The following is a 25,838-nucleotide window of genomic DNA, read 5'->3' as shown; positions in this document are numbered from 1 at the left end:
CATCCAGACAGAAAATCAATAAGGAAACACAGGCCTTAAACAACACATTAGACCAGATGGACTTAATTAGTGTTAATAGAGTGTTCCATCCAAAAGTAGCAGAATACACCTTCTTCTCAAGTGCACATGGAACATTCTCCAGGATTGACCACATGCTGGGTCACAAAGCAAGCCTTGGTAAATTTAAGAAAATTGATATATCAAGCATCTTTTCTGATCACAACACTATGAAATTAGAAATAAGTTACAAGGAAAAAAAAATTTTAAAAACCACAAACATGTGGAGACTAACAATATGCTACTAAACTGAGGCCCAGAGTGGGAGGGTTCAACCTGGGCTACAGAATCAGAACAAGAGGATTGGTCTTAAGAAATGCCAGCTTTGGGACTTCCCTGGTGGTCCAGTGGTTAAGAATCTGCCTTGTAATGCAGAGGACACTGGTTTTTGATCCTTGGTCTGGGAAGATCCCATATGCCACAGGGTAACTAAACCCATGCACCAGAGCTACTGAGCCAGCTCTCTAGAGCCCATGAACTGCAACTACTGAACCCATGTGCTGTAACTACTGAAGCCTGAGCACCTAGAACCTATGTGTCCCAACAAGTGGAGCCACTACAGTGAGAAGCCCACACACTGTAGCAAAGAGTAGCCCCTGCTTGCCACAACTAGAGAAAGCCCAGGTGCAGCAATGCTGACCCACCATGCCCTCCCCCCAGATAAAAATTATAAATAAATCAATCTTTTTTTTAAAGAATTCTGTTAGCTGCAAAATACTCCTCTATCAAAATATAAAGCCACTGTAAACCAACTCTACTTCCATAAAAAGTAATTATATACATACATACATACATATATATATATATACTATTTACTGAGATATAATTCACATGCTAAACAATTCACCCTTTTAAAGTATGTAATTCAGTGGTTTCCAGCATAGTCACAGAAAATCATGGCCACTATCTACTTCCAGAACATTTTCATCACCCTCAAAAGAAACTTCATTTCTATTGGTATTCGTTCCCCACCCAATTCTCCCCAACACCTCCCAGCTCCAGGCATCTACTAAGCCATATTCTGTCTCTGTATTTGCCTGTTCTGGACATTTTGTATAAATGGAATTACACACTGTGTGGCCTTTTGTGTCTGCTTTGTTTCACTGAGCATTCTATTTTCAAGGTTTCACACTGTAGCCTGTGTCAATGCTTCACTCCTTTTTAAGGCTGAATAATATTCTATTGTATGGATGGACCACATTTGATTTATCCATTTATCAGTTGATGGACATCTGGACTGTTTCTACCTTTGGTTATTAGGAATAATGCTGTTATAGATATCCGTGTTCTCATTTCTTTTGGGTAGAGACACCTAGGAGTGAAATTGCTGGATGGTATGGTGGCTGTCTCTTTTACCACTTGAGAAACTGCCAAACTCTTTTTCACAGCAGCTGTAACATTTTACGTCCCCACCAGCTACAAATGACGGTTCCAGTTTCTCCCCCATCCTCATCAATGCTTGTTCTGGTCTGTCTTTTTGATTCAAGCCACCCTAGCAGGGGTGAAGTGGTGTCTCCTTGTGGTTTTGATTTGCATTTCCCTGATGACTAGTGATGTTGGGTAACTTTTCATGAGCTTGATTGGTTATTTATATATATACATATATATTTTTTTAGAAATGTCTATTTAAATCCTTTACCTATTAAAAAAAGTTGTAGTGTTTTTATTGTTGAGTTTAAGAGTTCTTTATATATCATATAAATAGTAGACCCTTATCAGATCTACGATTTGCAAATGTTTTCTCCCATTCTGTGGGTTTTTCTTTCACTTTCTCGATGGTGTTCTTTCAAACACATAGGTTCAAAATACTGTAGACATAATTTTTGTTTTGTTATAAGTCATAAGTGCAGGATACAAAATTCAAAAGATCAAAGAGAGTAAACAGGAGCTGTCTCAGTCTGCTCCCCATCCCAAAAGCAACCGCTGGTGCTGGTCAAAAGAATTATTTGTTGAAATGTTACATAACTTTGCAGCCTAGCCCTTGTAACTGGAATTCAAGCCCCTCTGCTCAAATGCTATGTGTATTTGGTAAGTTTGCCAAGTTTACCCTCTCTGGGTCTTCAATGTCTTTATCGTGTACATTAGGGATGATAATTCCAGGTTCCACAGATGGACTAAAATAGCACACAAAAGTGGAATTCAGAAAAGGAGAACTGGTATTACAACTCACCCTAGACTAAACCTATTTTGAGGCAAGTTTCAAGTATTTAACAATTTTTATATTGCTTTATTGCTATGATGGAGTCCTGATACATTCCAAGAATCCTTTAGCCAAGCATCTTAAGTAGGGGTCTGCCAATGAGATTTAAAAAAAAAAATGCCTTGAGTGTGCATGAAGTTTTCACCTTGGGAGATGTGGGTCTCACCTCTATCCTGGCCAGGAACAGGGCATATGGGTCAGGGTATGGCCCAAATAAAAGTAATAATGACAACAATAACAACATAATCCTATCTGTCCTGTGCTGAGGACCTCCCACCAGCAGGTACAATGCTGTTTAAGTATGTTACATGTACCATCGTGATTCTCCTTTGTCACAACCCTAGGAAGTCTCTACCATTACTCTTTTTTATTTTTTAAAATAAAATTTTTTTAAAGTTTTATTATTTTTTTGGCCATGTTGTGGCATTTGAGGGAATCTTAGTTCCATGACCAGGGATCAAACTTGTGCCCTGCTGTAGTAGAAGCTTGAAGTCTTAACCACTGGACCACCAGGGAAGTCTCTCTATGATTATTCTTTACAGAGGACTCTGAGGATCAGAGAGGTTAAGTAGTCTGCCCAAGGTCACACAGCAACTCAATCTTTTATACTTTATTAGGTTTTTCAACTAGTATCTGCTTGGGTATCTTTTGTGGGGGCAGGGGAGGGGTGGGACTGAGGAGTGGGGGTTAGGACAAAGCTTTACCCACCTCCTCTTTTTATTGCAGGGGCAGGAATGGGCACAGGGTATGCCATCCTGGCATCTCCTCAAGGACTTGCCTGCAGACCCTCTGGCAGGGTCCAGAGCCAGATGAAGCTGGATCCAACATCCTTGGGATCTCTCCCTCTCTGGGTCTCAATTTCCTCAAATGTAAAATGGAAATCACATAATCCCTGCCCTTTCCCGGGGCCTGATAAGGATTAGATTCAATGCCAATCTTACATGTAAGTTCTCTTGTCCCTTCTGAGTCAGGTTATCAACTGCTGAGAAGAGTACCAGATATCTGAGGCTGGGTAGTACAGAGGGGACACTGAGTCACCCTTCTCTGGCTGAGTGGGTGGAGCTTGCAGGATGGCAAATAAGACCATTTAGGATGAAGGTCTGAGCTTCGGGTATCTACAGAGCCGAGGTGCTATCCTGAGACCTGCAAATTGTGTTTCTGCTTGGCCCTTCTCCTCCCAGGTGGATGAGAGGGTGGTTTAAAGAAGGAAGAGGGCTTATTTCCCAGGCAGGGTCGTTAGAGCAAAGTCCCTGGGTTCCGCCCTCACTTTGGATGGCTGTGGCCCCTCCCTCAGTCCCTTTCCACCTACCCAGGGGCTGGTTTCAGGCTGCAAGTCCTGGGGCTGTCACTTCCCTTCTGGGGACCTCCAGGGTTTCCCCTTAAAGACAAATTATTATTACAAAAGCCCATTCACCCCGTTTGGGAGCGGAGAAGCAGTAAGGTGCAGAAGGTTGGGGTGGAGAGGTGGAAAGCTTTGAAGTCAGAGAAGGACAGATGTGCGTTTCACTAACGGCAGTGGAAGTTTCCTGCCTGTAAGGCAATGGTGGTAAAAAATTATAATAACAAGAAATAATGATCATGGTCATGGCATTAGATGTTGGAATGCAAGTAAACAGGACCCCGGACAGAGTCAGCCACCTGAGAAGCGCTCAGTAAACGACCGCTGTGGAGCAGGTGCCAGCCCTCTCCGACCGAGGGAATGAGGAAGGGGGAAACTGAGGCGCAGAGCCCCCGCCAGGCGGCTGATCGCACCAGCCAGCCCTCCTCGGGTGCCTACTGTGTGCAGCGGGCAGCCGGCCTGGCCGGGTCAGTCTGTTCTCACCGCTCGTCCCCCTCCTCCCCCTCCCCCGTCCCCCCGCCGGACCTCTCCCACGACCAGGGAGGAAGTGGGAGAAATGGACAGGGGGAAAAAAAAAAGTTGGGCTGAGCCAACGCCTCCCCACTCTCCACCTCCGCCCCTCCGGAGCCACGCAGACCCTTGCGGGAGCGGACCGCAGGACCCAGGCGTCCGGGTCCGGGGCCGCGTCCCGCCCAGTGGCCCGCAGTTGGGTGGGGGAACTTGGAAAGCCGGGAAAACAACAGCCCAGCCCGCCCCTCGCCAACCCCTTCCCCCGCTACGCCCCTTGGCGCAGCGGGCGGAGGCGACTCCTTTATATAATCGCGGGCGAGCAGGTTGGCTGTTTCATTTAGGGACCCGGGAGCCCAGCGGACCCGAGCCGTCAGCCGAAAGCCCGCCCCCGGTCCCCTTCCGCAGCTGGGCAAACTGAGGCCCCCGGAGAGGGCGGGCGCCTGGCCCGCGGTCTCCACCCCTTCGCCCCCTACCCACCCCCAGCAGCCAGGGCAGCGGCGACCCACGCCCGCGTCGGTCCTCGCAGTGCGCACAGCCCTCCCCGCCCCCGCTGCCATCCTGCCACGCCCCAGGCGTCGGGGGCAAAGCCCGCGCCCCCCCGCACCCGCCTCCGCGCAGAGGCTGGGGGCCTGTTTATCTGGAGGCCCCCACCCCCCCTCCACCCCGGGGGGCCCGCTCCCCCCGCGCCCCGGGGAGCTCTGGGGCCAGATAAGCTGGCAGGCTGGCACGGCGCCGCGCAGCGGGGCGGAGAGGTCAGAGGAGGGGGGGCGCGCCTGGGGCGGGCTGGACCCCCCCCCAACTTGACAAAACCTAATAACAGCCCGGTCTCCCCGGCGCAGCGGGCGAAGCCCCACGGGAGGGCAGAGACGTGGCAAGAGGGGACCTGCCGAGCCTGTTCTGGCCTCTGAGGCCGGGGTGGGGGGGGCGGGCTGGGCGTGGGGGGGGCCGGCGGCTGCGGCACCTTTAAGACAAGGGAGGACCCCTCTTGCCCTCGGAGAAACCAGGAAGGGAGTCGCGAGCATCATACGGGGCTTTGGCTGTACTGTACAGTTACTGTAGGGGCAGTGACGCCGCCGCCGGAGCGAGGGAACGACGAGGGGAGAGCCAGCGAGGGGAGAGCGAGACGCGGACCCCAGAGGCGAGCGGCCAAAGAACCTAGTCCAAACTCCGGGCCCCGGCCCCGCGCGCCCCGGCCCCGGCCCGGCCCCGCGAGGTAAGTCAGCGCCCGACGCGGCCCCCAGCGCGGGGTGCAGGGCGGGGACGGACCGGGGGCACTGCGCCCACCGCTGCCCTCTCGGGAAGGGGCGATCCCCAGAGCCGGGGACGTTCCGCAAGTTTCAGAGGAGGGGGTGGTTGGCAGCTGCCCGGAGGCAGGAGGCGCCCTGAATCCCGAGCTCGGGGAGGGGGCGCCGCCCGGGAGGGGGTATTGGGGGCGAAGTGCACGGGTTTGTGCGGCAGCCCCCCCGCCTCCGTGCATGGTTTTTGGGGGCTCCCAGGCGCGCGGGGAGAGGGGGAGGGGAAGTGGGGCTGCATTGAGGGTGGGGGGAGCCGGCGTGGGGAGATAGGGGGCGCGTCGCGTGCTAAGTTTGCAGCTGGGTACTGGGGGCGCTCTTGCCCCCCGGGGGCCTATTCGGTGTTGCGTGCATACGTTGGAGTTGGCCAGGATTGAGCTCCATGGGGGATGGGGGGGAGGGGGCTGAAAAAACAGGGAGGGGGGCTTTGCAAAGGAGGGGGAAGGGGTGGGGTGTTCGGGTGGGCGGGCGCGGCCGCTGGGGCCTCTGGGCTTCGTAGTTCCTCCGCGCTTGTGGCTGGCAGGTGGCAGGCGGCTAGGACTACTAGTTCCAGGGTGCCCTGCGCCGGCAGCCCGCCGCGGTCCGCGGGTAGGGGCGGTGCGGAGGAGGGGCGGTGAGCGGCGGGCTGGCGAGCCAATGACCGCGGGCCGATAGCGCGGCGCGGCTCGAGGGCGGGCCCTGCCGGTCCGGGGGCGGGGCCTGCAGCCGGGCTCCCCTTGCCGGGGGCCGGTGGCGGTCCCCGGCTTCCGGCTGCGCGGCCCGCGGGCCGGCCCCCTCCCCGCCCCGGGGCCCCTCCCCGCCTGGTTGTGTAACCGTCCCCAGCCCCCCTTCCCTCAGCCCCCCGCCCCCGGGGGGGGGTCACCCACCCGGCGCTCCCCGGGGAGGGCGGCGGCCCGAGCGGCCGCGAGGCGCAGGCGAGCCCGGGGATGCGCGGCCTAGTGCAGGCTGGGCCCGGGCGTGGGGGAGGCGGGCGGGCGGACCCAGATCCGGGGTAATTTGCATCGCCCTCCCCCCAGCCCGGGTGGGGATTGGCCGCCGGCGGCGGGGGGTGGCGCGGGGCCAGGCTCACTGCCGCCTCCCGGCCCCTCGGAGGGAGCTAGCCCAGCCGCAGCCGCCGCCACCGCCGCCGCCGGGGCCGGGCCCCCTCGCCGCTGCCCCGGGAAGGAGGTAGGAGCACCCCGCGCTGGCGGCGCGGTGGGGGCCCGCGGCCGGGGCGGGGGCTGCGCGCTGCGGCCGGGGCGGGGGAGGGGGCCGCTTCCTGCCCCCGCCCGGGCCTGACTCAGCCTTGGGCGGGGGGACCGGCCTGGCCCCTTGCCCTGCCCGCGCGGCCGTCCGGCCCTGGCCCCGGGTGAGGGGACAGAGAGCACCCCTCTCCCCCGCCCGCGCCCCCAAAGCGCGTGACCCCGTCTCCTCTGGCCCGGACACCCCTCCTTCCCCTTGACGCCACCACCACGTGCGAACCCTGAGCCCGAGCAGAGGAGGGGGTAAGCTGGTGGGATCCGGCCCCCTCCCTCGCCCTCCCTACCTCGCACCGTGGCCTAGGAACTGGCCCCCTCCCCCAGCCCCGGGCCTGGGAACCAGGCAGGGGCCTGAGCTGAGCGCTGGGGCTGGTGCACCCCCCTGGGCCCAGGCCTTTGCGGGTCCTGGGAGGCACTGTCCTCGCTAGCTGGCCGGTGGTGGGGGAGTCCAGTGGCCCGCAGCAAGATACTGCTGTCCCACCGGGCCTGGGCACCCAGTGGGTGCCTGCTGAATGTTTGGGGAAGGTAGCCAGCACTTGGCGGGGTGGCAGGGGGAGGCAGGCAACTCCTCTCTTCCCCTAGCCAGGCGGCGGAAGTGAGAGAGGTGTTGGTGCCCCTCCACCGGGTGTGCCCACCTGGCTCACCCATGGCTGGCGGGCTTGGTTTGCACCCCCCCCCCAACCCACTGCCTCCCAGAGCAGGGCTGGAGCAGGCCCAGCCAGAGAGGGCGTCCAGGATTCCGTGTCAGCGCCCCCCCCCACCCCGAACAGGGCCAGGGCGTAACCCCGAGTGCACCGCTCCCACACTGGGGGGAACCTCCCCAGGGTCAGTGGATCACTTCCTACTGGGGAGTCCAGGCAGGGCTCTGCTGCTGCCCAGGCCCCCAAGGCTCCAGGCTGGGGGCATTCTCCCCCATGGGCCACCCGCAGTGGGGCCCTTAGATCACCCGGGCCTGGCACTTATCGGCTGGGCTCGGGGCTCTGTTTACCGCCAGCCATCGCTGTGGAGACGGGAGCCTGGGGGAGAAGGGGGGGCGGTGCAGGAGCTGGTGGCTGGAAGAGCGAAGCCCTGGGATCCGCATGCCTAATGAAGGAAAGAGGAGCCATCGGGGACACTGAAATTTTAATTCGTGGGTCACTTTGGGGGGGTATTTATTATTCAGTCCTGATTGGCTGCGTTGTGGCCAGTCAGCACCCTGGCCCCGGGCCGGGGAGCCACACAACCCTTAGCACAGGCCCTCAGCAACGGGTAAGCGGCTGCAGGGAGCCCCTACACCCTTTTCTTTGTGTGGCAGACTGAGGCCTGGCCGCGCTCAAGCCCCATCCACTGGGGAGAGTTCTCCAGGCAAGAGCTAGTCCTGTGGGCTTTTTTCCTTCCTTCCTTTTCCCTGGACCCTTGACTGGCCCAGAGTCGGTTGGGCTGGAGGTGGTCCCTGATGCCATGTGAGGGAAACTGAGGCCAGGAAGGAAGGCCCAATACAAGTGTGGGGCCACAGGGGCTTAGACAAGCCTCAGAACGGTGCCAAATGGGGCAGGAGTGACTGAGGCCCGGGGGAAGCAGAGAGCAGGCCAAGGTCACCCAACCATGGCTGGGTCTCACTCTTGTGGTCCTGCCTCCCAGCTCAGGTGGTGTCTAGAGTTCTCTGCATGTCACAGCCAAGGGGCACCTGCTCACCTGTCTTACAGAGGGCCTGGAGGTTGACAGTAGGCACCTGTCAGCCAAATGGAGTCTCTGCCCCAAGAGGACAGTGAGGCTCAGAGAGGGGAAGCAAGGTGTCCAAGGTCACACAGCAGGAGCCTCAGCGTCCCAGGCCCTTCCCACCCCGTCTGAGCTGCAGCCCCACCCCTTGGCACCTTCGTCCCTGGAGACTGTGTGTGTTTTACAACCCATTATTCCCAAGACCCAGGTTGCCTCACAGAGCCAAGACTTGGGGCCAGGCCCTCTGAAGCAGAGCTAGCCCGAGAAGCGGGTCCACTGGGGTTTCAGATTCTGGCTCACTTGCTGTGTGACTTTGGACAGGTCCCATGGTCTTTCGGAGCCTGAGCATCCTTCTCTGTGAAATGAGGTTACTGTGAATTCCCCCACGTACTGCTGCAGGCCCACCTGTTTTTCCTTCCCTCCCTCGTGGAGGAAGCACCTGGGTCAGCTTGGGGTACAGCAGAGATCCTGTTGGGGGGTGTGTGTGTGACTATGACACCCTCCTACCTGTCACCTTGTGCTCCAGGCACCTGATAGACCATAAACTGAGCTGCCACAGCCCTGGGCAGTGGAGACCAGAGGGACAGCCTTGGGTGGGGGCCAGTGTGGTCCAGTCTCAGCCCGGCCCTCCCTTACCTCCATCGGAGGTCCACTTAGGAAGGTTGCCTCCCCTCTGCCAGCCTCAGTGTGGCCATCACTACAATGGGGAGATTACCTTTAGCCTCAAAGCATTGTCCTGAGGATATACTCCGTGATTCTCTGGGGATGTTTGTCTAGTGACTGCTGGGTGGTGTCAGGGCCCTGGAGAGCCCCTCCTGCGTCTCCGGTCTGAAGCCCCCCCGCTCCCCAATTTCACAGGTGTCAGCTGGACTCCAGCCCGGCCCCAGGCTCCCTGCGTGACCTTAGACAGACCTCTCCCTTTTTTTCCTGTGCTGTCATAAGGCAATTCTGAGGGGGTGTGAGAATAAGCTATCCTCAGCCCCCAAGGCCCCCAGGGTGGGGGGATTTAGTCCCCTGCTGGCACCTGGGGCAGTGTGTGTGGGGGCAGGTAGGTGGAGCCCTGGAAGGACTAGTTAGGCGAGATGGACCCAGACAGACGACCTGTGTTCGAATCCTGCTCCGCCGTGCGACCTGGGCAGGTTGCCTCAGTGACCTGGCCCATGAAGTGGGGTGGTGATCACAGGTGCCACTTCCCAGAGCTGTGAGGGTTGATGCTGAGGCAACCGAGACCTATTGGGGTAACAGCCCTGGCCCTGGGGGGCCTGAGGCCCCAGTTTCTGAAGCAACAGAGCACGGAAGGCGCCCTCTGGAGAATCTGGACAGAGAAGCAGGCCCTCCATCTGTCCCCCAGCAGGCCAGGAATGGCCACGGGGTGGAAGCGTCCCCACCCACGCCTTTCTGGTTCGACTGGAAAATAGGGCCCTGACCCACCTACTGTCAGGCTGTTTGGTAGCTGGGAAGGGCTGGATCCTAAGCACAGGAGCCTAGGGCCCCCATGGGCCATGTACCCCTCTGTGTGTTTCCAGGCTGAGCCCTCCACCTGCTCAGGCTGCAGGTGGGGGCAGGGTGGTGCCTCCAGTTGACAAACCTGCCTCTGAGGAGGGCATGAGGGAGCGATCTGGATGAAGAGAGGGACAAGGCTCCTAGAAGTCACCCAGGCCTTTCCTGGGCATCTTGGATAAGCACGTGCAACCTGAGCTAAGGGCAGGGTAGACACTGGTGGGCTTCCATGAAGCCCAGCTTTGGTTACCCCCAGTGACAGGAAGCTTACTCCTTCCACCTCCACTGAGAACAGATCTGTCTTCTCAGGGCTTCCTCTTGAAACCTGGGCTTGGTGTCAGGGCTGCACTTCCTGGCCCACTACAGCGCTCAGAGCGTGGGAACAGGGTGGGCCTTGGCCCCACCCATGAGCTGGGGGTCAGATAGGAGCCCTGTGACCTCCTAATCCCCACCCCCTCCGGTCTACACACACACACTTCCCAGTGGGCCCACAGCCTTCCTGCCTCTGGCCCTTTAAGGCCCGGGCAGGAAGCCCCTCCCCATTTAGGGCAATAAATGGACACATAAAATGGCCGAGGGCCTGTTTGCTGGTGTCTGGCCCAGAGGGAGGCCTGCGACGACAGGCGGGCAGGGGGCTGGCTGACAGCTGGCAGCCACAGTCACCCTGAGCCGTTAGTGCCCCCCACCCCCCAACCAGGACGCCGCATTCCTGTCCCATTAAACCCCAGGCCGGGGACCGGGCCAGGCAGGGATTGGCACCAGGTCAGGGCGGGGTAACCCGTCAGGACCAACCTTGCAACACAGGCTGCCAGGCTGGGAGGGGGTGAGGGCGGCCAGGCGCTGGCCTGGCAGCCGCACCTGGGTGCCAGACTTGCTGTGTGACCTTGGGCCAGCCACCTACCCTCTCTGGGCCCATTTTTTTCCCTCTAGATGATGGCTCAGCTTCCTCCTGGGGCCTACCTGGCACTTGCTTGGCACATAGTAGATGGAGAGGGAGGTGGATTCTCTCTGGTATAAAGTTCAGAAGTGAAGTTGAAAGCCCCACTCCCATCCATAAGAGGGGGCAAACCACCTCATCAGGCCTTTGGGAACTGTCACTGGCACATAGTAGGTCCTAGGCGTAGGCTTGCTGAGTGGACTAGAGTGGAACCCTTTGCTACCATCACGACTCCCAAGGAAACTGAAATGCTTTTTTTGGCCCAAGGTCACCCAGCTTAGAGGTAGACAGACCAAGATGTGCTCCTGGGCTGCTGTGGCACATAGTAGGTGTCGGAGGTCCCTGAAGGAGTTCTTTTTTGTTCTCTCCCTGGGTGGGTGTGGGAGCCTGTAACCCCCATTAAGCTGCCCCCCTCCCTGGACTCTCCTCCAGAAAGGCATCAGCTGATGGTTACCTACCTACCTGCTGCTGGCTACCCCCTTCCTGAGGGTGTGGGTAGGAGGGGGAGGCCCAGCTCCAGCCCTCACCTTGCACCTGACCTTGGGGACTCCTCGGCCTCCTCCCCCTGACCCTCTCCTGGGGCGCTACCCTGGGCTTTGCCCCCTGATGTTCTGGGGACCAGGTTTGGGCGCTCCCAGCCTCACCCTGCATCCCCAGTGGGTGAGTGCTGGCACCTCAGGTCAGAGCATCTGAGTCCCAGCCTGGCCACTGCTCTGCTGTGTGACCTTGCCCTGGTCTTAGCACCTCTCTGAGCTTTTGCTCATCTCTACAGCCTAGGGTCCAGTTAGGTCTTGAAAATTAGGGCACCGAGGAGGGCCCAAAGCTGGCCCAGGTCCTAGCTGCCTGCCGCAGCAAGTGACCCTAGGTTGGATCGGAGGTGGGACTGGCACTGGCCCCTGGTACTGGGTGTGCCTGCCAGCCAGGTGGGCAGGGCTGGGCGTGGGCTTACTCCAGTGCATAGCTCTTTGGTCTTTGGTTCCTCCTGTCGTTTGCTGCACCCCTACTGTGTGCTGCTCAGGGGAGGGCCGGGTGTAGGGGCCTGGGAGCAGCCCAAGAGGGAGGAGGGCGCCCCACCTCCAGCCCAGGAGGAGCCTGCCGAGGCCTGTCCCTCGGCCGGCCGCCGAGTCAGCACCAAACGGCCCCGGAAATCCCATGGAGGCAAGTGTGGGGGTGGAGCTGTGATGAAAGACCGTGCCTTGGGTGGGTGTGGGCCTGAGCTCAGGGACCCTGGCCGTTGAGGGTGTGGACACGGCCAGCGTGGGGGGGTGGGGCTTCCTGGAGGAGAGAGGTTTCGTTGGCTCATCATTACTGAGGAAACCGCCATTGCGGGAGCACCTACTAGGTGTTAGCTGCCAGTGCGGGAGCACCTACTAGGTGTCAGAGGTGTAGGGCCTCTTAGAGCAAGGCAGGGCTCTCCCGGTGAGACCCTGCCGTGGCACACAGTGGGTGCTTAGTCATCAGTGCTTTCTGCCACCAGGACCCCACCTGACCTCTCTCCCATCTCACAGGGACTTCCTCCCCTTTCTAGAGGGAGGGCCCCAAGAGGCCCCTGTGGGGACAGCGGCCTGGGGTGTGGCAGCCAGGTGGCATGAGTTCTTGGAGAGAGGGTTAAGCCAGGTGGCCAGTTTAGTTTCCAGGCCGAGGAAAGAGGCTGCGGCTTGCTGGGAAGTGTGTAGGGGAGGGTTGGGGGACCACCAGCCTCTCACCTCTGTGGGCTCCTGGGTCAGACTCGCTGGGTGCTCTCGGCCTGGCTTCTAGCTGTCTCTGGGCCTCAGTGTTCTCATCTGTGAATGGGGCTCATGCTGCTTTCTTGGGGGCTTCCCTGAGCCTGCATCACCCCAGGCCTTGCCCTTGAGAGGAAGGTCTCATGTGATTTGTTGTTGTTCAGTTGCCAAGTTGTGTCTGACTCTTTGCGACCCCAGAGACTACAGCACACCAGGCTCCTCTGTCCTCCACTATTTCCCAGAGTTTGCCCAAATTCATATCAGATGATTAGCTGGGGAAATAGGAGGCCTCAGCTGGGGAAGGGCAGGGACTTGGACCCCCCAGACCCAACCCAGACCCAAGGACTGCCCCACACAGCAGGCTGTGTGCACTTGGCCCGGGTCTTCCAGCTGGTGGAGACCCAGGCCCAGGGCTTGATCCATCGCCCCAGGATGGGTTCAAGGACGGAGCCCACTCCTTTCCAACTGGGTAACTTCGCACTTGAAGTAGGTCTGCGCCAGCGCCTGGCCTGGTGGGGAGGTGGGGGTGGAGTGGCCATGGCAGGGGTGAGTCACCTGGACCAATTCAGGTCCCGACCTAGAGGCCCCAGGAGGCACCTGAAGGGACACTGGCAGGCAGGGCAAGGGTGGCCATCTTGGCGTGTTGGTGGCCTGGATCAGAGGAGGGGCTGAGGCCGGTCTGATCCGGAGGCCCATCTGCCCACTCGCTCCCAGGGGCCCGGGGCCAGACGGCAGATGGTGGCAGGGGGTGGGAGCCGCCATAGGGGGCTCTGCTGAGGCCTCCTGTGGCCGAGCCTTGGATGGGGTCGCGCCCCCCACCCCCTATTCTCCTGCTCCCAACAGTCACATCTGAGCCTCCCCCCCTGCCGCACCCACCGCGGACTGGCGGAACAGAGGGGGGAGCTGAGCAGCTGGTGCGGTCGGCGGGAAAGAGGGCGGGCCATGGAGAGAGGCGTCCCGGGAAGTGTACCGGCTGCCTGCGCACCACACAAAGGCCTCTGTGTCGGCCTCAAGGCCTGGACCCCGCTTCCAGGGCGGCCCTGGGTCCTTGGGACTGGCTAGGCCAGCTGCCTGCATCCCGCGAGAGGCCTACCTAGCAGGAGGGATCGGGTTAGACCTGAGCTGGGTTACTCAGCTGGGAGTCCCGGGGAGGCTGTGGACGGCTGGATTCAGGCTCTCTCCCCAGGGACAAGCAGGGGCTCCGTCCTGAAAGCAGGCCAGCTGGGTCCAAGGAATGTGGGTTTTGTTGGGTGGCTCTGGGCAGCCAGGGGTTCCCCGGAGAGGGTGGAGGGTGGGGACAGGAGCCAGGGGGTTGCACAAGCGCCCGAGTGGGTGGATGAGTCACAGCCCAGGGGAAGGCGGAAAAAAGGAGGGGGGGAAAGGGGCGAGACTGAGTCCCCCTCTGGCCCTGCTCTGCCAAAGGCTTCTGCCCATTTGACAGATGGGGAGACTGAGGCCTTGAGAGTGGCAGAGTCTTGTCCAGTCTGAACAGTGCAGACAGGGTGGCCAAAAGGAGAGGAACTGGCTGGGCAGGAGGTGGAGAGGAGGCCCCTGGCCCCCCATTACTCCTTGACAGGGTCAGCTCAAGTAGGCAGGGAGGAGCATCTGATGGTGGCCTCATTCCCCCCAGTTATTCACTGCAAGAGCTGAGCCACGTCCTGGGGGTCCACACGGCAGGAATGGGTTCCTCCTGCAGAGTCATGGCCCCACCCCAGGAGGGCACACCCTTGGCCCCCATGTTTCTGGCCAGGTCCCTGGGTCTTGGCCTCACCCCTTCCTGCTGACTCAGAGCCCCCCAAGAGAACCGGGGCTGACCAAGCAGCAGGAGGGAAGGTTAGGGAGGCTGAGGGGCCAGGCAGGGTTGGACAGCCACATCATTTGGGTAGTGGCTCTTGGGTCAGGCACCCTGGGTTTGAATTGAGACTGGGACTCCCTGAGCCTCACTTTCTCACCTCTGCAGTGGAAACCACGCTGCCTATGGGACTCCTGGGTGCTCAGCCAGGATGGCACACAGTGGGTGCCTTATGTCACTGCCCCGTCCTCCTAGAGAGTGGGTGGGCAGAAGCCTGTGCTCAGATTCACTAGGATGCAACTCATGCTGGGCATTTATTGAGCACCTTCTGTGTGCTCCCACGCCGCTTCAAACTGCCCCTTAGCTGGGATCACCCATCCATTAAAGAGGGGAAGGGGCTCGTGTTCATCTCTGAAGTACCCGGCTGGGTTTCGCCAGTGTCATCCCACAGTGATGACCACAGACCATCCTAATGCAGAGCCAGGGAAACTGAGGCTGGGGTCGGGGGACTACTCTCTGAGGGTCCTGCTGCCCGGCCATTTGGCCCCATCCGTACCCCCCGACTCTCCACCCCCGACTCTCACAACTGCCCCTTCCTTCCTGGTGCTGTAGGTCTCGGCGCGGAAGATGGCCGGTGGCGTGGACGGCCCCATCGGGATCCCGTTCCCCGACCACAGCAGTGACATCCTGAGCGGACTCAACGAGCAGCGGACGCAGGGCCTGCTGTGTGACGTGGTGATCCTGGTAGAGGGCCGCGAGTTCCCCACGCACCGCTCGGTGCTAGCCGCCTGCAGTCAGTACTTCAAGAAGTTGTTCACATCAGGCGCCGTGGTGGATCAGCAGAACGTGTACGAGATCGACTTCGTCAGCGCTGAGGCGCTCACGGCCCTCATGGACTTCGCCTACACGGCCACACTCACTGTCAGCACGGCCAACGTGGGCGACATCCTCAGTGCTGCCCGCCTGCTCGAGATCCCCGCTGTGAGCCACGTGTGCGCTGACCTCCTCGACCGGCAGATCCTGGCAGCCGACGCAGGCGCCGATGCCGGGCAGCTGGACCTCGTAGATCAAATTGATCAGCGAAACCTCCTTCGCGCCAAGGAGTACCTCGAGTTCTTCCAGACCAATCCCATGAACAGCCTGCCCGCCACTGCGGCTGCCTCCTTCCCATGGTCTGCCTTTGGCGCATCCGACGATGACCTGGATGCCACCAAGGAGGCTGTGGCGGCCGCCGTGGCCGCCGTGGCTGCTGGCGACTGCAATGGCTTGGATTTCTACGGGCCCGGCCCCCCGGCTGAGCGGCCCTCGGCCGGGGATGGGGATGAGGGCGACAGCAACCCAGGTCTGTGGCCAGAGAGGGATGAGGACGCCCCGGCAGGGGGCCTCTTCCCAACCCCCGTGGTCCCGCCATCCACCGCCACGCAGAACGGCCACTACGGCCGGGGCGGGGAGGAGGAGGCAGCCTCACTGTCGGAGGCAGCCCCGGAGCCAGGCGACTCTCCGGGTTTCCTGTCGGGCGCGGCTGAGGGCGAGGATGCGGACGGGGCTGATGCGGACGGGCTGGCGGCCAGCACGCTGCTGCAGCAGATGATGTCGTCGGTGGGCCGGGCGGGGGCGACCACAGCGGGGGACAGCGACGAGGAGTCACGGGCGGACGACAAAGGTGTTGTGGACTACTACCTGAAGTACTTCAGCGGCGCCCACGACGGGGACGTCTACCCGGCCTGGTCACAGAAGGTGGAGAAGAAGATCCGGGCCAAGGCCTTCCAGAAGTGCCCCATCTGCGAGAAGGTCATCCAGGGTGCCGGCAAGCTGCCGCGCCACATCCGGACCCACACGGGCGAGAAGCCCTACGAGTGTAACATCTGCAAGGTCCGATTCACCAGGTGAGTTGGCGCCTCCGTGGTGGGGAGTTGGGGTGCTTCCCCGGGGCCCCTGGTCCAGTGGCCGCACATGGCCCCCTACGCCATCATGTGTGCACACACATGTTCACATCCTGCCTCCGTCTGCAAAAACACCCTACAAGGGTGCCTTCTCCATTGGTGCACCCCCCACCCCCGTGTGTCTGTCAAGAGAACCTATGACGGGAGTGGGCACACAGCGCCTAAACAAGCTGACCACTTAAACCTAAAGTGTGCCAGGTGGTGCCGAAATGTGTGAGGCTGGAAGGAAGAGCCCAAGGAGCAGCTTTTCTTTCTTTTCTAAAATATTTTTATTTACTTATTGCATCGGGTATTAATTGCGTCATTCAAATCTTTCCTTTCGGATTCTCTAGCTGTGGTGCTCATGGCCTCAGGAGCTCCGAGGCATGTGGGATCCTAGTTCCCCAACCAGGGACCAAACCCACGTGCTGGGCATTGCAAGGCAGATTCTTAACCACTGGACCACCAGGGATGTCCCCAGCATAGCTCTTCTTCTTTTTCCCTGTGGTGGTTCTTCTCCAGACTGGAGAATCTGGGCCTTGGGAGAACACCACAGCCCCACTGGGAACAGAGCGCTCTGGTTGTTGTGTTTAGCTTACAAGCTTTCCATGAGCCCAGGGAACCTGCTTCATTCAGCCAACATGTACACGTGCCTGCTGGGTGCCAGGCCCTGTTCTCAAAGTAGATACACCCAAAATCCCCATGGGGGCGATGGGCATATGCAAGATATGACCGCAGAATTGATAACATGAGTTGGTGGAAGAAGCTAGGGAGGAAAAGAGCAGAGAACCAGGCAAGAGGGCAGCTGTGGGTGCTGCCCGCCACAGGGAGGCTTCCCCGAGGACCAAGACCTAAAGGAGGGGAAGGCAGGAGCCACAGGGAGAGGGGAAGGGAAAGGCAGAGGGGGAAGCGCCAGTGCAAAGGCCCTGAGGCTGGTTCATCTTACAGAATGGGCTGCAGCCAGTGGAGGAAGAAGAGCACAGGGGTCACTGGGCTTGGTCCCTGGAGAGGAGGTGTCTGAGGCCTTGTTTTAGGAGTCCAGAGGTGACAGGCTGGGCTTTGTGGGTCAGCCCAGTGGGGGCGGGGGGCTGGCTGGTGTGCAGGGGCCTTGCCAGGCTGGGTGACTCAGCATCACCCCCTACCCTCATCAGCCCTGGGGTTCCCCAGCCACGCCCACCCAGACTGAAGAAAGAGGCTATTGTCCCAGCTTCCCAGCCCCACCCCATGGGGATAGAATTTGGGGGCTGACCCCTGGCCCAGTACCCGGGCCCCCTCCCCAGCAGGCCAGGAGAGGAGGGTGTGGCTGGGACTCTAGGACCCAGGAGTGCCAGGCAGGGGCAAAGGGCACTGGCTGGGAGGCATGCCACCTGGATGGTGGCTTGGCTTCCCCTTTTGGTGAGATTGGGGTGCTGGTGGTCTTGGGGTCCTTCCTCTCCCTCCAGACATAGGGAGGGTGGACTGGGATAGCTGGGGTCCTGCCCTCAGGATCTCTCAGCCTGGGAGGAACAGCTTGGAGGAGACCTAGCAAGCCCGAGTCTGGAGAGGTAACACCCCCACCCCACCACCCATCCCGCCAAGGCTCAGTTTCATCTAATCTGGAGTTCTCCGGGCCGCCCCACATTCAGCTCGGGGCTGATTCTGTTTTCTGTTTACTGATTCCCTCAGTCAGGAAAACTGAGGCATGGAGCGTCTTACTCCCGTATGCCCACCTGGCTCCTCTCTGCCCACCCCCACCCAGGGCCCCAGCTCCCACCCCTCCCTCCAGGCCGGGGAGCCTAGGGGCCCCTCTGACTCACACTAGAGAGTTGAGTAAGCGGGGCCTGTGGCGGCCCGGGCTATAATTACCCGGGCCGGGGCTTGAAGTGATGAAACCCAGGCTGCCTCCACCACCCACTGCACCTCGGCGCAGCCCCCAACCCTCTGTGCAACTCAGGGCAAGTCACTTCCCCTCTCTGAGCTTCTAAGCCTCAGTTGGAGAAATCTCTGTGTGGTACTAGAATAGTCTGAGTCCCTCCTGTTCCCTCCATGACGTGGCCCCAGGATGTGAGCAGGGCACCTGGGAGGCCATGTTAGTGGGCTCTGAGCAGGCAGAAGGGGGAGCGCCTGGCAATTGCCATCATCTTCCTGGTGATAGCCTCAGTTAATCTAGGGAGCAATGAGTTCATTATGGCCCAAATTCTGTTGGCTCATGTGAGGGTAACAGGCCAGAGAGTAGTCAAGGGTCTGGTTGCATAGGGCCAGGATTTGATCCTCAGGACAGCAAGGAGCCTAGAAGAGTTAGAACAAGCAGGGACATCAGCTCTGTGAGTGATGCCAGAGGAAGAGACTTGGTACTGAAAGAGGCCAGGTGGTGGCAGGGGATGGGTGCAGGCCTTTGTCTTGAGGTTGGGAAAGACTTCCTGAAGGCAAAGAGGCATTTCATGTGGGGTTTTGAAGGATGAGTAGGAGTCTATTAGTCCTGGCACTAAAGAAGTTCTCAGTCTGATGGACATTAGAAGGGAGAGACCCAGAGGGACTCAGTAAAGCACAAGAGTCTGCAGCAAGGAGCAGGTCAGATGCTTGGCAGAGCCCTGGAGATCCAGGTCCCTGCCCTTGACTTGTGGATTCCTGCCTGGAATCCACCCCCATCAGTATGAACCAGCATAGTGCAATAGAAATACCATGTGAGCCACCTCTGTGACTTTACATTCTCTGGCAGCCACATTTTCAAAGAGTAAAAGGAATAGGTGAAAGTAATCTTAATCATATTTTGCATAGTCTGTTAGTTCCATTTCAACATACGATTAATAAGCAAAATTATAAATGAGATATTTCATATCACTTTGAGTAAAGGAAGTCTTCAGAATCTGGGATGCCTTTTGCACTTCTTGCACACCTTACTTTGGAGCAGTCACATTCCAAGAGCTCAGCAGGACAGAGCAACACTTGCCCCGTGGTAACCCCAGAACTGATGAGATGATCCGTTTTGTAGGCCAGAGGTCCCAGGCTGAGTCTGGTCCACACTGCTGTTTGTGGGGTGAGAGGGGCAAGGAGGGACCCTGGAATCATACCCTGCTCTCATGGCGCATAGTTCAGACAGGGAGACAGACGAGAAGTAAGATGGTAGCACGAGGGACCAAGAGTGAAGGGGTCTAGTTGGGCCTCTCTGAGAAGGTCACATTTGGACCAAAATTCAGCTGTGAAGATCTGAGAGGAAAAATAGTGCTCTGGTCGTGGGAGCAGCATGTGTGAGGGCCCTGATGTAGGCTCGTGGTTCTTGGTGTGCTGGGGTCATAGCCAGGAAGCCAGCATGGCCAGAGTGGAGTGAGGCAGGGGAGGGGGGATTTGGCAGCAACTGGGGGTTGGGGGGACTTGGTTACTGCTATGACCAACTGCCCTGGATTTCCAGTGACCCATGGGTTTCCCGGGGCAGAGATCTTTCAGAGCTAAAACCAGGACTATTTAGCCCTCTCAGTCACTAATCCCTCCAGCACCCACGGCATTCCGCCTTGTTCTCTGGAGCATGTTCAGCACCTGGAACAGGGCTTCCCTGGTGGCTCACATGGTGAAGAATCCACCTGTAATGCAGGAGACCCTGGTTTGATCCTTGGGTGGGGAAGATCCCCTGGAGGCGGGCATGGCAACCCACCCCAGTATTCTTGCCTGGAGAGTCCCATGGACAGAGGAGCCTGGTGGGCTACAGTCTATAGGATCACGAAGAGTCAGACACGACTGAGCGATTAAGCATGCACACACTCAGCAGGCTTAAATACCTGCAGTGTGAAGCTGTGCGTCTGCCACTGGGCAGAACCCCAGGCAGGAGAGAGGCGTCTTCCCTTCCTCCTTCTGTGGAAAAGAAAGGGGTTTCAGTGGGACTTCCCTGGTGGTCCAGTGGTTAAGACTCCAAGCTTCCACTGCAAGGGGGCACAGGTTTGATTCCTGGTTGAGTAGCTAAGATCTTGCAGTGCAGCCAATAACTAAAGGTGAGGGGTTTCAGTGGGACTTGCCTGATGGTCCAGTGGTTTAAGAATGTGCTTGCCATCTTTCCATCTCTGGTGAGTGAGCTGATCCAGCAGTGTTGACAAAAAAAGAAAAAGGGTTTTCGAGAGGTTCAGCTGTTGTCCCGAGGCCACGCAGCCAGCAGGGTCTGAGGCCCTTTTTAGACTTTCGTGGGTTCCTCAGTGCTGTTCTCAGAATGGGGACCGAAACCTGTTCACCGTGTTCCACTGGGGTGCCCTCCCCGCCCCCCTAATCCAGGGTGCAGCCCATCTTTTCATGAAGGTCCAAGTTTCCCGCTCCAAGGCCAGTGGGGCGGGCTGGGCAGGGCTGCCACCCTGGGAAGGGGGCTGCCCTCCCGCGCCCCCGCTGACCCTCGGCCCGTCCACAGGCAGGACAAGCTTAAGGTGCACATGAGGAAGCACACAGGCGAGAAGCCGTACCTGTGCCAGCAGTGCGGGGCGGCCTTTGCGCACAACTACGACCTGAAGAACCACATGCGCGTGCACACCGGCCTGCGGCCTTACCAGTGTGACAGCTGCTGCAAGACGTTCGTGCGCTCCGACCATCTGCACAGACACCTCAAGAAGGACGGCTGCAATGGCGTGCCCTCCCGCCGTGGCCGCAAGCCCCGCGTGCGGGGCGGGGCGCTCGGGGGGCCCGACCCCGCTCCAGCCTCGGGGGCCCCCGCGCCCCCACCGCCTGGCGCCCCCGCCCCGCCCGGCTCGCCGGAAGATGACACCGCCGCCGCCGCGCGGCGCAATGGCCAGGAGAAGCACTTTAAGGACGAGGACGAGGAGGAGGACGAGGCCAGCCCCGATGGCCTGGGCAGGTTGAATGTAGCGAGCGCCGCAGGGGGAGGCGACGGGGGCTCCAGGGCCACCACCGCCGACGGCAGCTTCGCGGCCGGACTCGCTTGAAAAACCAAAAAAAAAAAAGGCAAAACAGAAACCCGAGAAAGAGAGAGAGAGCAAATCACCCACCACCCCCCAAAAACACAAAAAAAGAAAATATCTATATACAGATATCTATATCTATATATATATATATATATACAGATATATATATATGAAGCGTCACAGAATCTAGGGTAGTGCTTTTCTCCGATTTTTCTCCTTCATGACCGTTCTCCCCCTCCACGGGGACCCTTGCCCCACCTGCACCCCACCCCCAGCCCCCAGCCCCGCTTCTCCCCCACCCCATCGATGGCTTTTGGGGCTTGGTTTGGGGTTTTTGTGGGACACAAGGATTCTGAACTCCCTGGGCGACCCCCACCACCACCACCACCACCACTGCCACCGGGTTTGGGGTCTGGGGTCCCATCTGAGGCCTGATCAGGATCCCAGATCCCGGCAGGGGTGAGGGTGGTCTCGGGGGAAGCTGGGGACCCAGGTGGTCTTTTCTTTTCCTTCCCTCACTGGTTTCTAGAGTCTATGAGACAAGACCTTAAAAAATGATTTCTGTCTGCTGTGAGCGGACGTTAAAATGGCCCCATCCCCACCCCCACCCTCCTTCCTCAGGGCACTTCCTAAGTGGGGGTCTCCCCCTCCATCTCTCTGACTGCCTCCCTGCCTCCCATTCCTGCCTGTGGGCCCCCATTATATCCTGGCCACTGCAACATAAATCTGTTTTATTTCCAGGCGTGGAGAAAGGGAAGAAGATGGGGAATAGGGGGATGCCAGGGTGACTCCCCAGGGGCCCCCGCCGCCTTCTTTCACGGCACTTACAACCTGGTGGGACCCAGTGGGCTGGCACTGAGGGCGTCCCTGCCACCCCCGCCTTCATCCCCTGACCCCGTGAGACGCTTGGAGATTGTAAACTATTTTTCTTCACCCACTCCCCTCCCCAGCCCTCTCCCAGTTTTTAAAAGCACTTTTTATTAGATTTTTTCCCCCCTCTTTTCCTCCTTAAAGACAAAATTTATATATAGATATATATATATATAAAATATACTTTTCCTCAGAGGAGCGGACAATAGCGAGGGGGTGAAGGAGCCAAGAGCAGGAACCCAGGGTCTCACAGTGTCAGGGATGGGGGAGCTAGAGTGTCCAGAAGTTCCAGTGTCACAAAAAGCAATAAAAACAAGATTTTACAAAAACGAAAGAAAAAAAAAACACAACAACAAGACAACCAACCACAAATAGGAGTCTTGGCACTTTGTAACAGAACGGGTACTACACTTTATCTTAATTTAAAAAAAATGTTTACAAGTTGCAACCAACTTCTATGAAAAGTCAAAAAGACAAAAAAAAAGCGAGCGAGCGAGAGAGAGAGCGAGCGAGAGAGAGAGCAAACAAATTCCTAAAAGTCGATTTATTTTTGTACAAAATAATAAAAAGACAAACCCACCACAGACGTAGAATCCACTTCTGTTCCCCAAGGTGAGCAAAGGGGGTCAGGAAGTCATGGGCGAGCGAGGGCAAAGCCTTCTAAGGCATTTGTGCTTTACCACAGGGGCTTGCCTTCAGGCAGGACTGTGGGGTTTTTGTGTTTCTGCCGTGTCCCCCCACCCCCACCCCACCAAACCTGCCCCCTCCCCCTTCTGTCCCTTTTTTGGGTTCTGATTTTGAGATGTCTCATCAACTGCTAGCCATACAGTGGCCACCATTGTCCGCGGGGACCCTCCTTACCGACTCCCCAGCTCAGGGATGGGCCCGAGAGAGGGCTGGCCTTCCAACCAGCCAGAGCATTCCTGTCTCCCTGCCCTTGTCCTCCACACACATACACACCCCCACCCTTGCTGTCCCCCAACCTCCAACATGGCCGCCCTTCCTGTGGCCACCGGGGAGCTGCCATCTTGGATCCACAATCCCCGTCGAGGTGGGCAGCAGGGGGCCCCACCTCCAGGGCCTTAGATTCCCCCTGCACCCCTCTTTTTACTCAAAGGCACTGACTGTAATTGGGGGCTGGCACCTGCCTCCCCCAGCCTCTGGCCCCCACCCCCCCAAAGGCCCGGTGTTGACCGAGCCACAGGCCACGGACTGGGGCCAGGGCTGGGGAGACCCTGTTGCCAGAGGCCAGGGCACCCTTCCCCCAACCCCTAACTCCCTGTCGCATATGCAGCCCTAGCGTGGGACCCTGTAAATAGACACTCTGCTGAGCTGAGACCCTTCCTAGTCAAAGCCCGAGGTGCAGGGGCATCCCTGCCCCCCCCCCACTTCCAGCCACTGGCCCATCACCCCGCACCCCTCTGTTCTGTGACAAACCCCAACTTGTTCTTGTTTTTAAAGGGAAGCTTTTAAAGAAGGCAACTGTCATTATTGTTTCTACAGGATAGTTTTTGTTTCCTCCTGCCCCCCCTACCCCCCGAGCCCATCAGCCCCCCAAATGTCTCAGGACACCCCCTCCTGAGGGGGGTGGCAGGGGAGCCCAGGGCCGGGTGGCCCCGTCCACACCCCAGTGTCCTGAGGCGAGCTCGAGTGCCCAGGCCAGGGACCCCCACCCCACCCCACCCCACCCCAGCTCCCAGAGAGGTTCCCTGAGGGGCTCAGCCCTCTCCTACACACCCCCTTGCAATAAAACCAACTGAAAAATCACAACTGTCGTCCTGGCCAGGGGGGTGACCTGACTTAGGGGAATCCAGGCCTCTAGGACTACGGGGTGGGGAGGGGGGCCAAGGGCTGAACCCCCGCCGAGCACACTTTAACACAAACCTCCTTGGGAATTGCACTAGATCCTTGCCCCCAGCTCTGCGCTCAGCTTCCGCCAGCCCTGCCCACCCACTCCGCCTTAACCCCCCTCTTGCCGCCCGCCCGCTAGCCTGTCTCGGGGGGCCACAGCATCTGCATGGGCCCAAAGCCGGGACCACCCCCCAACCCTCCCAGCTCAGCCCCCCAACCCCAACTCCGCGCAATCACATACTGTATATAGACGTGGATCAATTTTATTTTTATTCTTTAAATTAAGGTCGTGATAAAGTGTTGCCAAAGATAACTGCTGAATTCTCGCGTTTCAGGAAACAAACAAACAAAAAACTATTTGAGGGGGAACGTGCTGACTGTTCAGAAAGGACAGAGCAAAAAGTTTTTTTGTTTGGTTGTTTTTTTTTTTGTGGTTTCTTTTTTTGGGGTGTTTTTTTTTTAAAACTGCCTGGTACAAAAAAAAAAAAAGAAAAAAAGAAAAACAGCGAAATTGTTATTTCCATCATCTTGGTGAAGCTGAGTGGATGTGTGTGTGTGCGTGTGTGTGTGAGAGTGAGGTCCGGGCACAGGGGGAGCTCCAGGCGGGGGCTCTGGGGGCACCCCGGGGCTGGGGGCAGCAGTGGGCCTGGCAGGATGGTGGGAGCCAGAACCCTCACCTGGAGCGGTCTCGAGCCTGCAGGACCAGAGAGAGAGAGAAAGAAAATTAGCATACTTGCTGCTGCTCCCTGGCTAGCCCCTCACCTTGATCCCCACCCCGCCTTTTGAGATTAAGAGAAAAAAATAAAAAATTAAAAAAAAAAATTAAAAACCAGTGAATGTAAAGTGCCGGACCAGGCCCAGCCTGGCAAGGGTGTGGGTCTGGGCCTGTACCCAGGCAGGCTCCCCCGGGGCCATACCAAAGTCTGCCCCCGCCGCCACCATGACCGGCTCGCCCAGGAGACCCCTCATGGCCCTCCTGTCTTGTCACCCTGTTTGTACCTGGCTGTCCCTTTCCTTTCTTCTAAGGGAGTGGGGTCTTGGGCAGGGGGAGGAGCCCCCAGCCCCTTAGAGGGTCTTCTGGGGGAGTCTTTGCACTACTGAGATCCATCTTATCCCATGTGGTGGGACAGAGGCAGGGGCCCCTCCAGGACCAAGGCAGTTCAGGAAGCCAGGATTGTAGGAGGTGAGAAACAGAGAGACTGAAAGGAAGAGCAGGAGAAAAAAAATAAAAATCCACACAAAAAGAGCAAAAATCCTATTTTTTGAGAAAGAAAGATATTTATATTTGCAGTTTTATTTTAAAAAGTTATTTAAGCTGAGGAAGCAGCCTTCCTGGAGCGGGAGTAGGGGGATGTTGGCTGGTGCAGGACGGGTCAGGGCCTGGGGCACCCCAGGAGTGATAACCTCAGAGTAAGACTAGCTCGCACTAATTATATAGATTTACAGGGGGGTGGGGGCAGGGCTGGAGAGGGAGGGGCCTGGGGAGACCCCATTCCGCAGCTGGAGCTGCCTGAAGGCTGTGGCCACGGGTCCCCTCTGCCCCACCCGGGCCCACAGACATGAGGTGCCTTGGACTTTGGGGGGCCAGGCCTGGTGGAGCAGGGCGGGGTGGCTCCCACGGAGGGCACAGAGCACAGAGCAGACATTCCAGAGACTGTATTTGAGAGTCTTTATAAAGTGTGGGAGATTAAAAAAAAAAAATCAATTGATAAAAATGCACTTTTTGGGGGTGGGGAGGGAGAAGCTTTAAAAGTAATAATAATAAAAAAACAAAAAGACAAAAGATGATGAAAAACTAGACAAAAAAATCATTTTTCTTGTACATAAAAAAAAAACCACTAAACGCAGCCTGTTATGACCGCTGCTGTCTCAGTTGCCTGATTTTGATGTTCTTTGTGTTTTGTTGCGGGCGGGGGAGAAGGGAGGGAGACAGGGGAGTGGGGATGGGGGGTTGGGGGGGCCCCTTCCCTAGGGGCTGGGGCCCTTGTCCACACTCCTCGGCAGCTCCACCTATTCAAGTTCCTTAAGCTCAAC

At 58.2% G+C, this 25,838-nt stretch overlaps 1 protein-coding gene across 3 annotated transcripts; it reads left to right on the top strand.

Annotated features, from left to right (window-relative positions):
- Positions 5,042-25,685, top strand: ZBTB7A (zinc finger and BTB domain containing 7A). Of its 3 annotated transcripts, none has more exons than XM_018050853.1 (3): positions 5,042-5,319; positions 14,900-16,173; positions 20,576-25,685. In XM_018050853.1, exons 2-3 carry the CDS (start codon positions 14,915-14,917, stop codon positions 21,102-21,104), a joined length of 1,788 nt encoding a protein of 595 aa, XP_017906342.1. In that variant the 5' UTR covers positions 5,042-5,319; positions 14,900-14,914; the 3' UTR covers positions 21,105-25,685. The 3 variants fall into 3 exon arrangements, with proteins under 3 accessions (XP_017906342.1, XP_017906343.1, XP_017906344.1); XM_018050854.1 differs by lacking the exon at positions 5,042-5,319 and adding an exon at positions 6,273-6,565; XM_018050855.1 differs by lacking the exon at positions 5,042-5,319 and adding an exon at positions 6,632-6,882.

Source organism: Capra hircus, chromosome 7, assembly GCF_001704415.2.
Source record: "Capra hircus breed San Clemente chromosome 7, ASM170441v1, whole genome shotgun sequence".
In the NCBI taxonomy this organism is placed as follows: domain Eukaryota; kingdom Metazoa; phylum Chordata; class Mammalia; order Artiodactyla; family Bovidae; genus Capra; species Capra hircus.
This window is presented reverse-complemented; position numbering and strand designations above follow the sequence as displayed.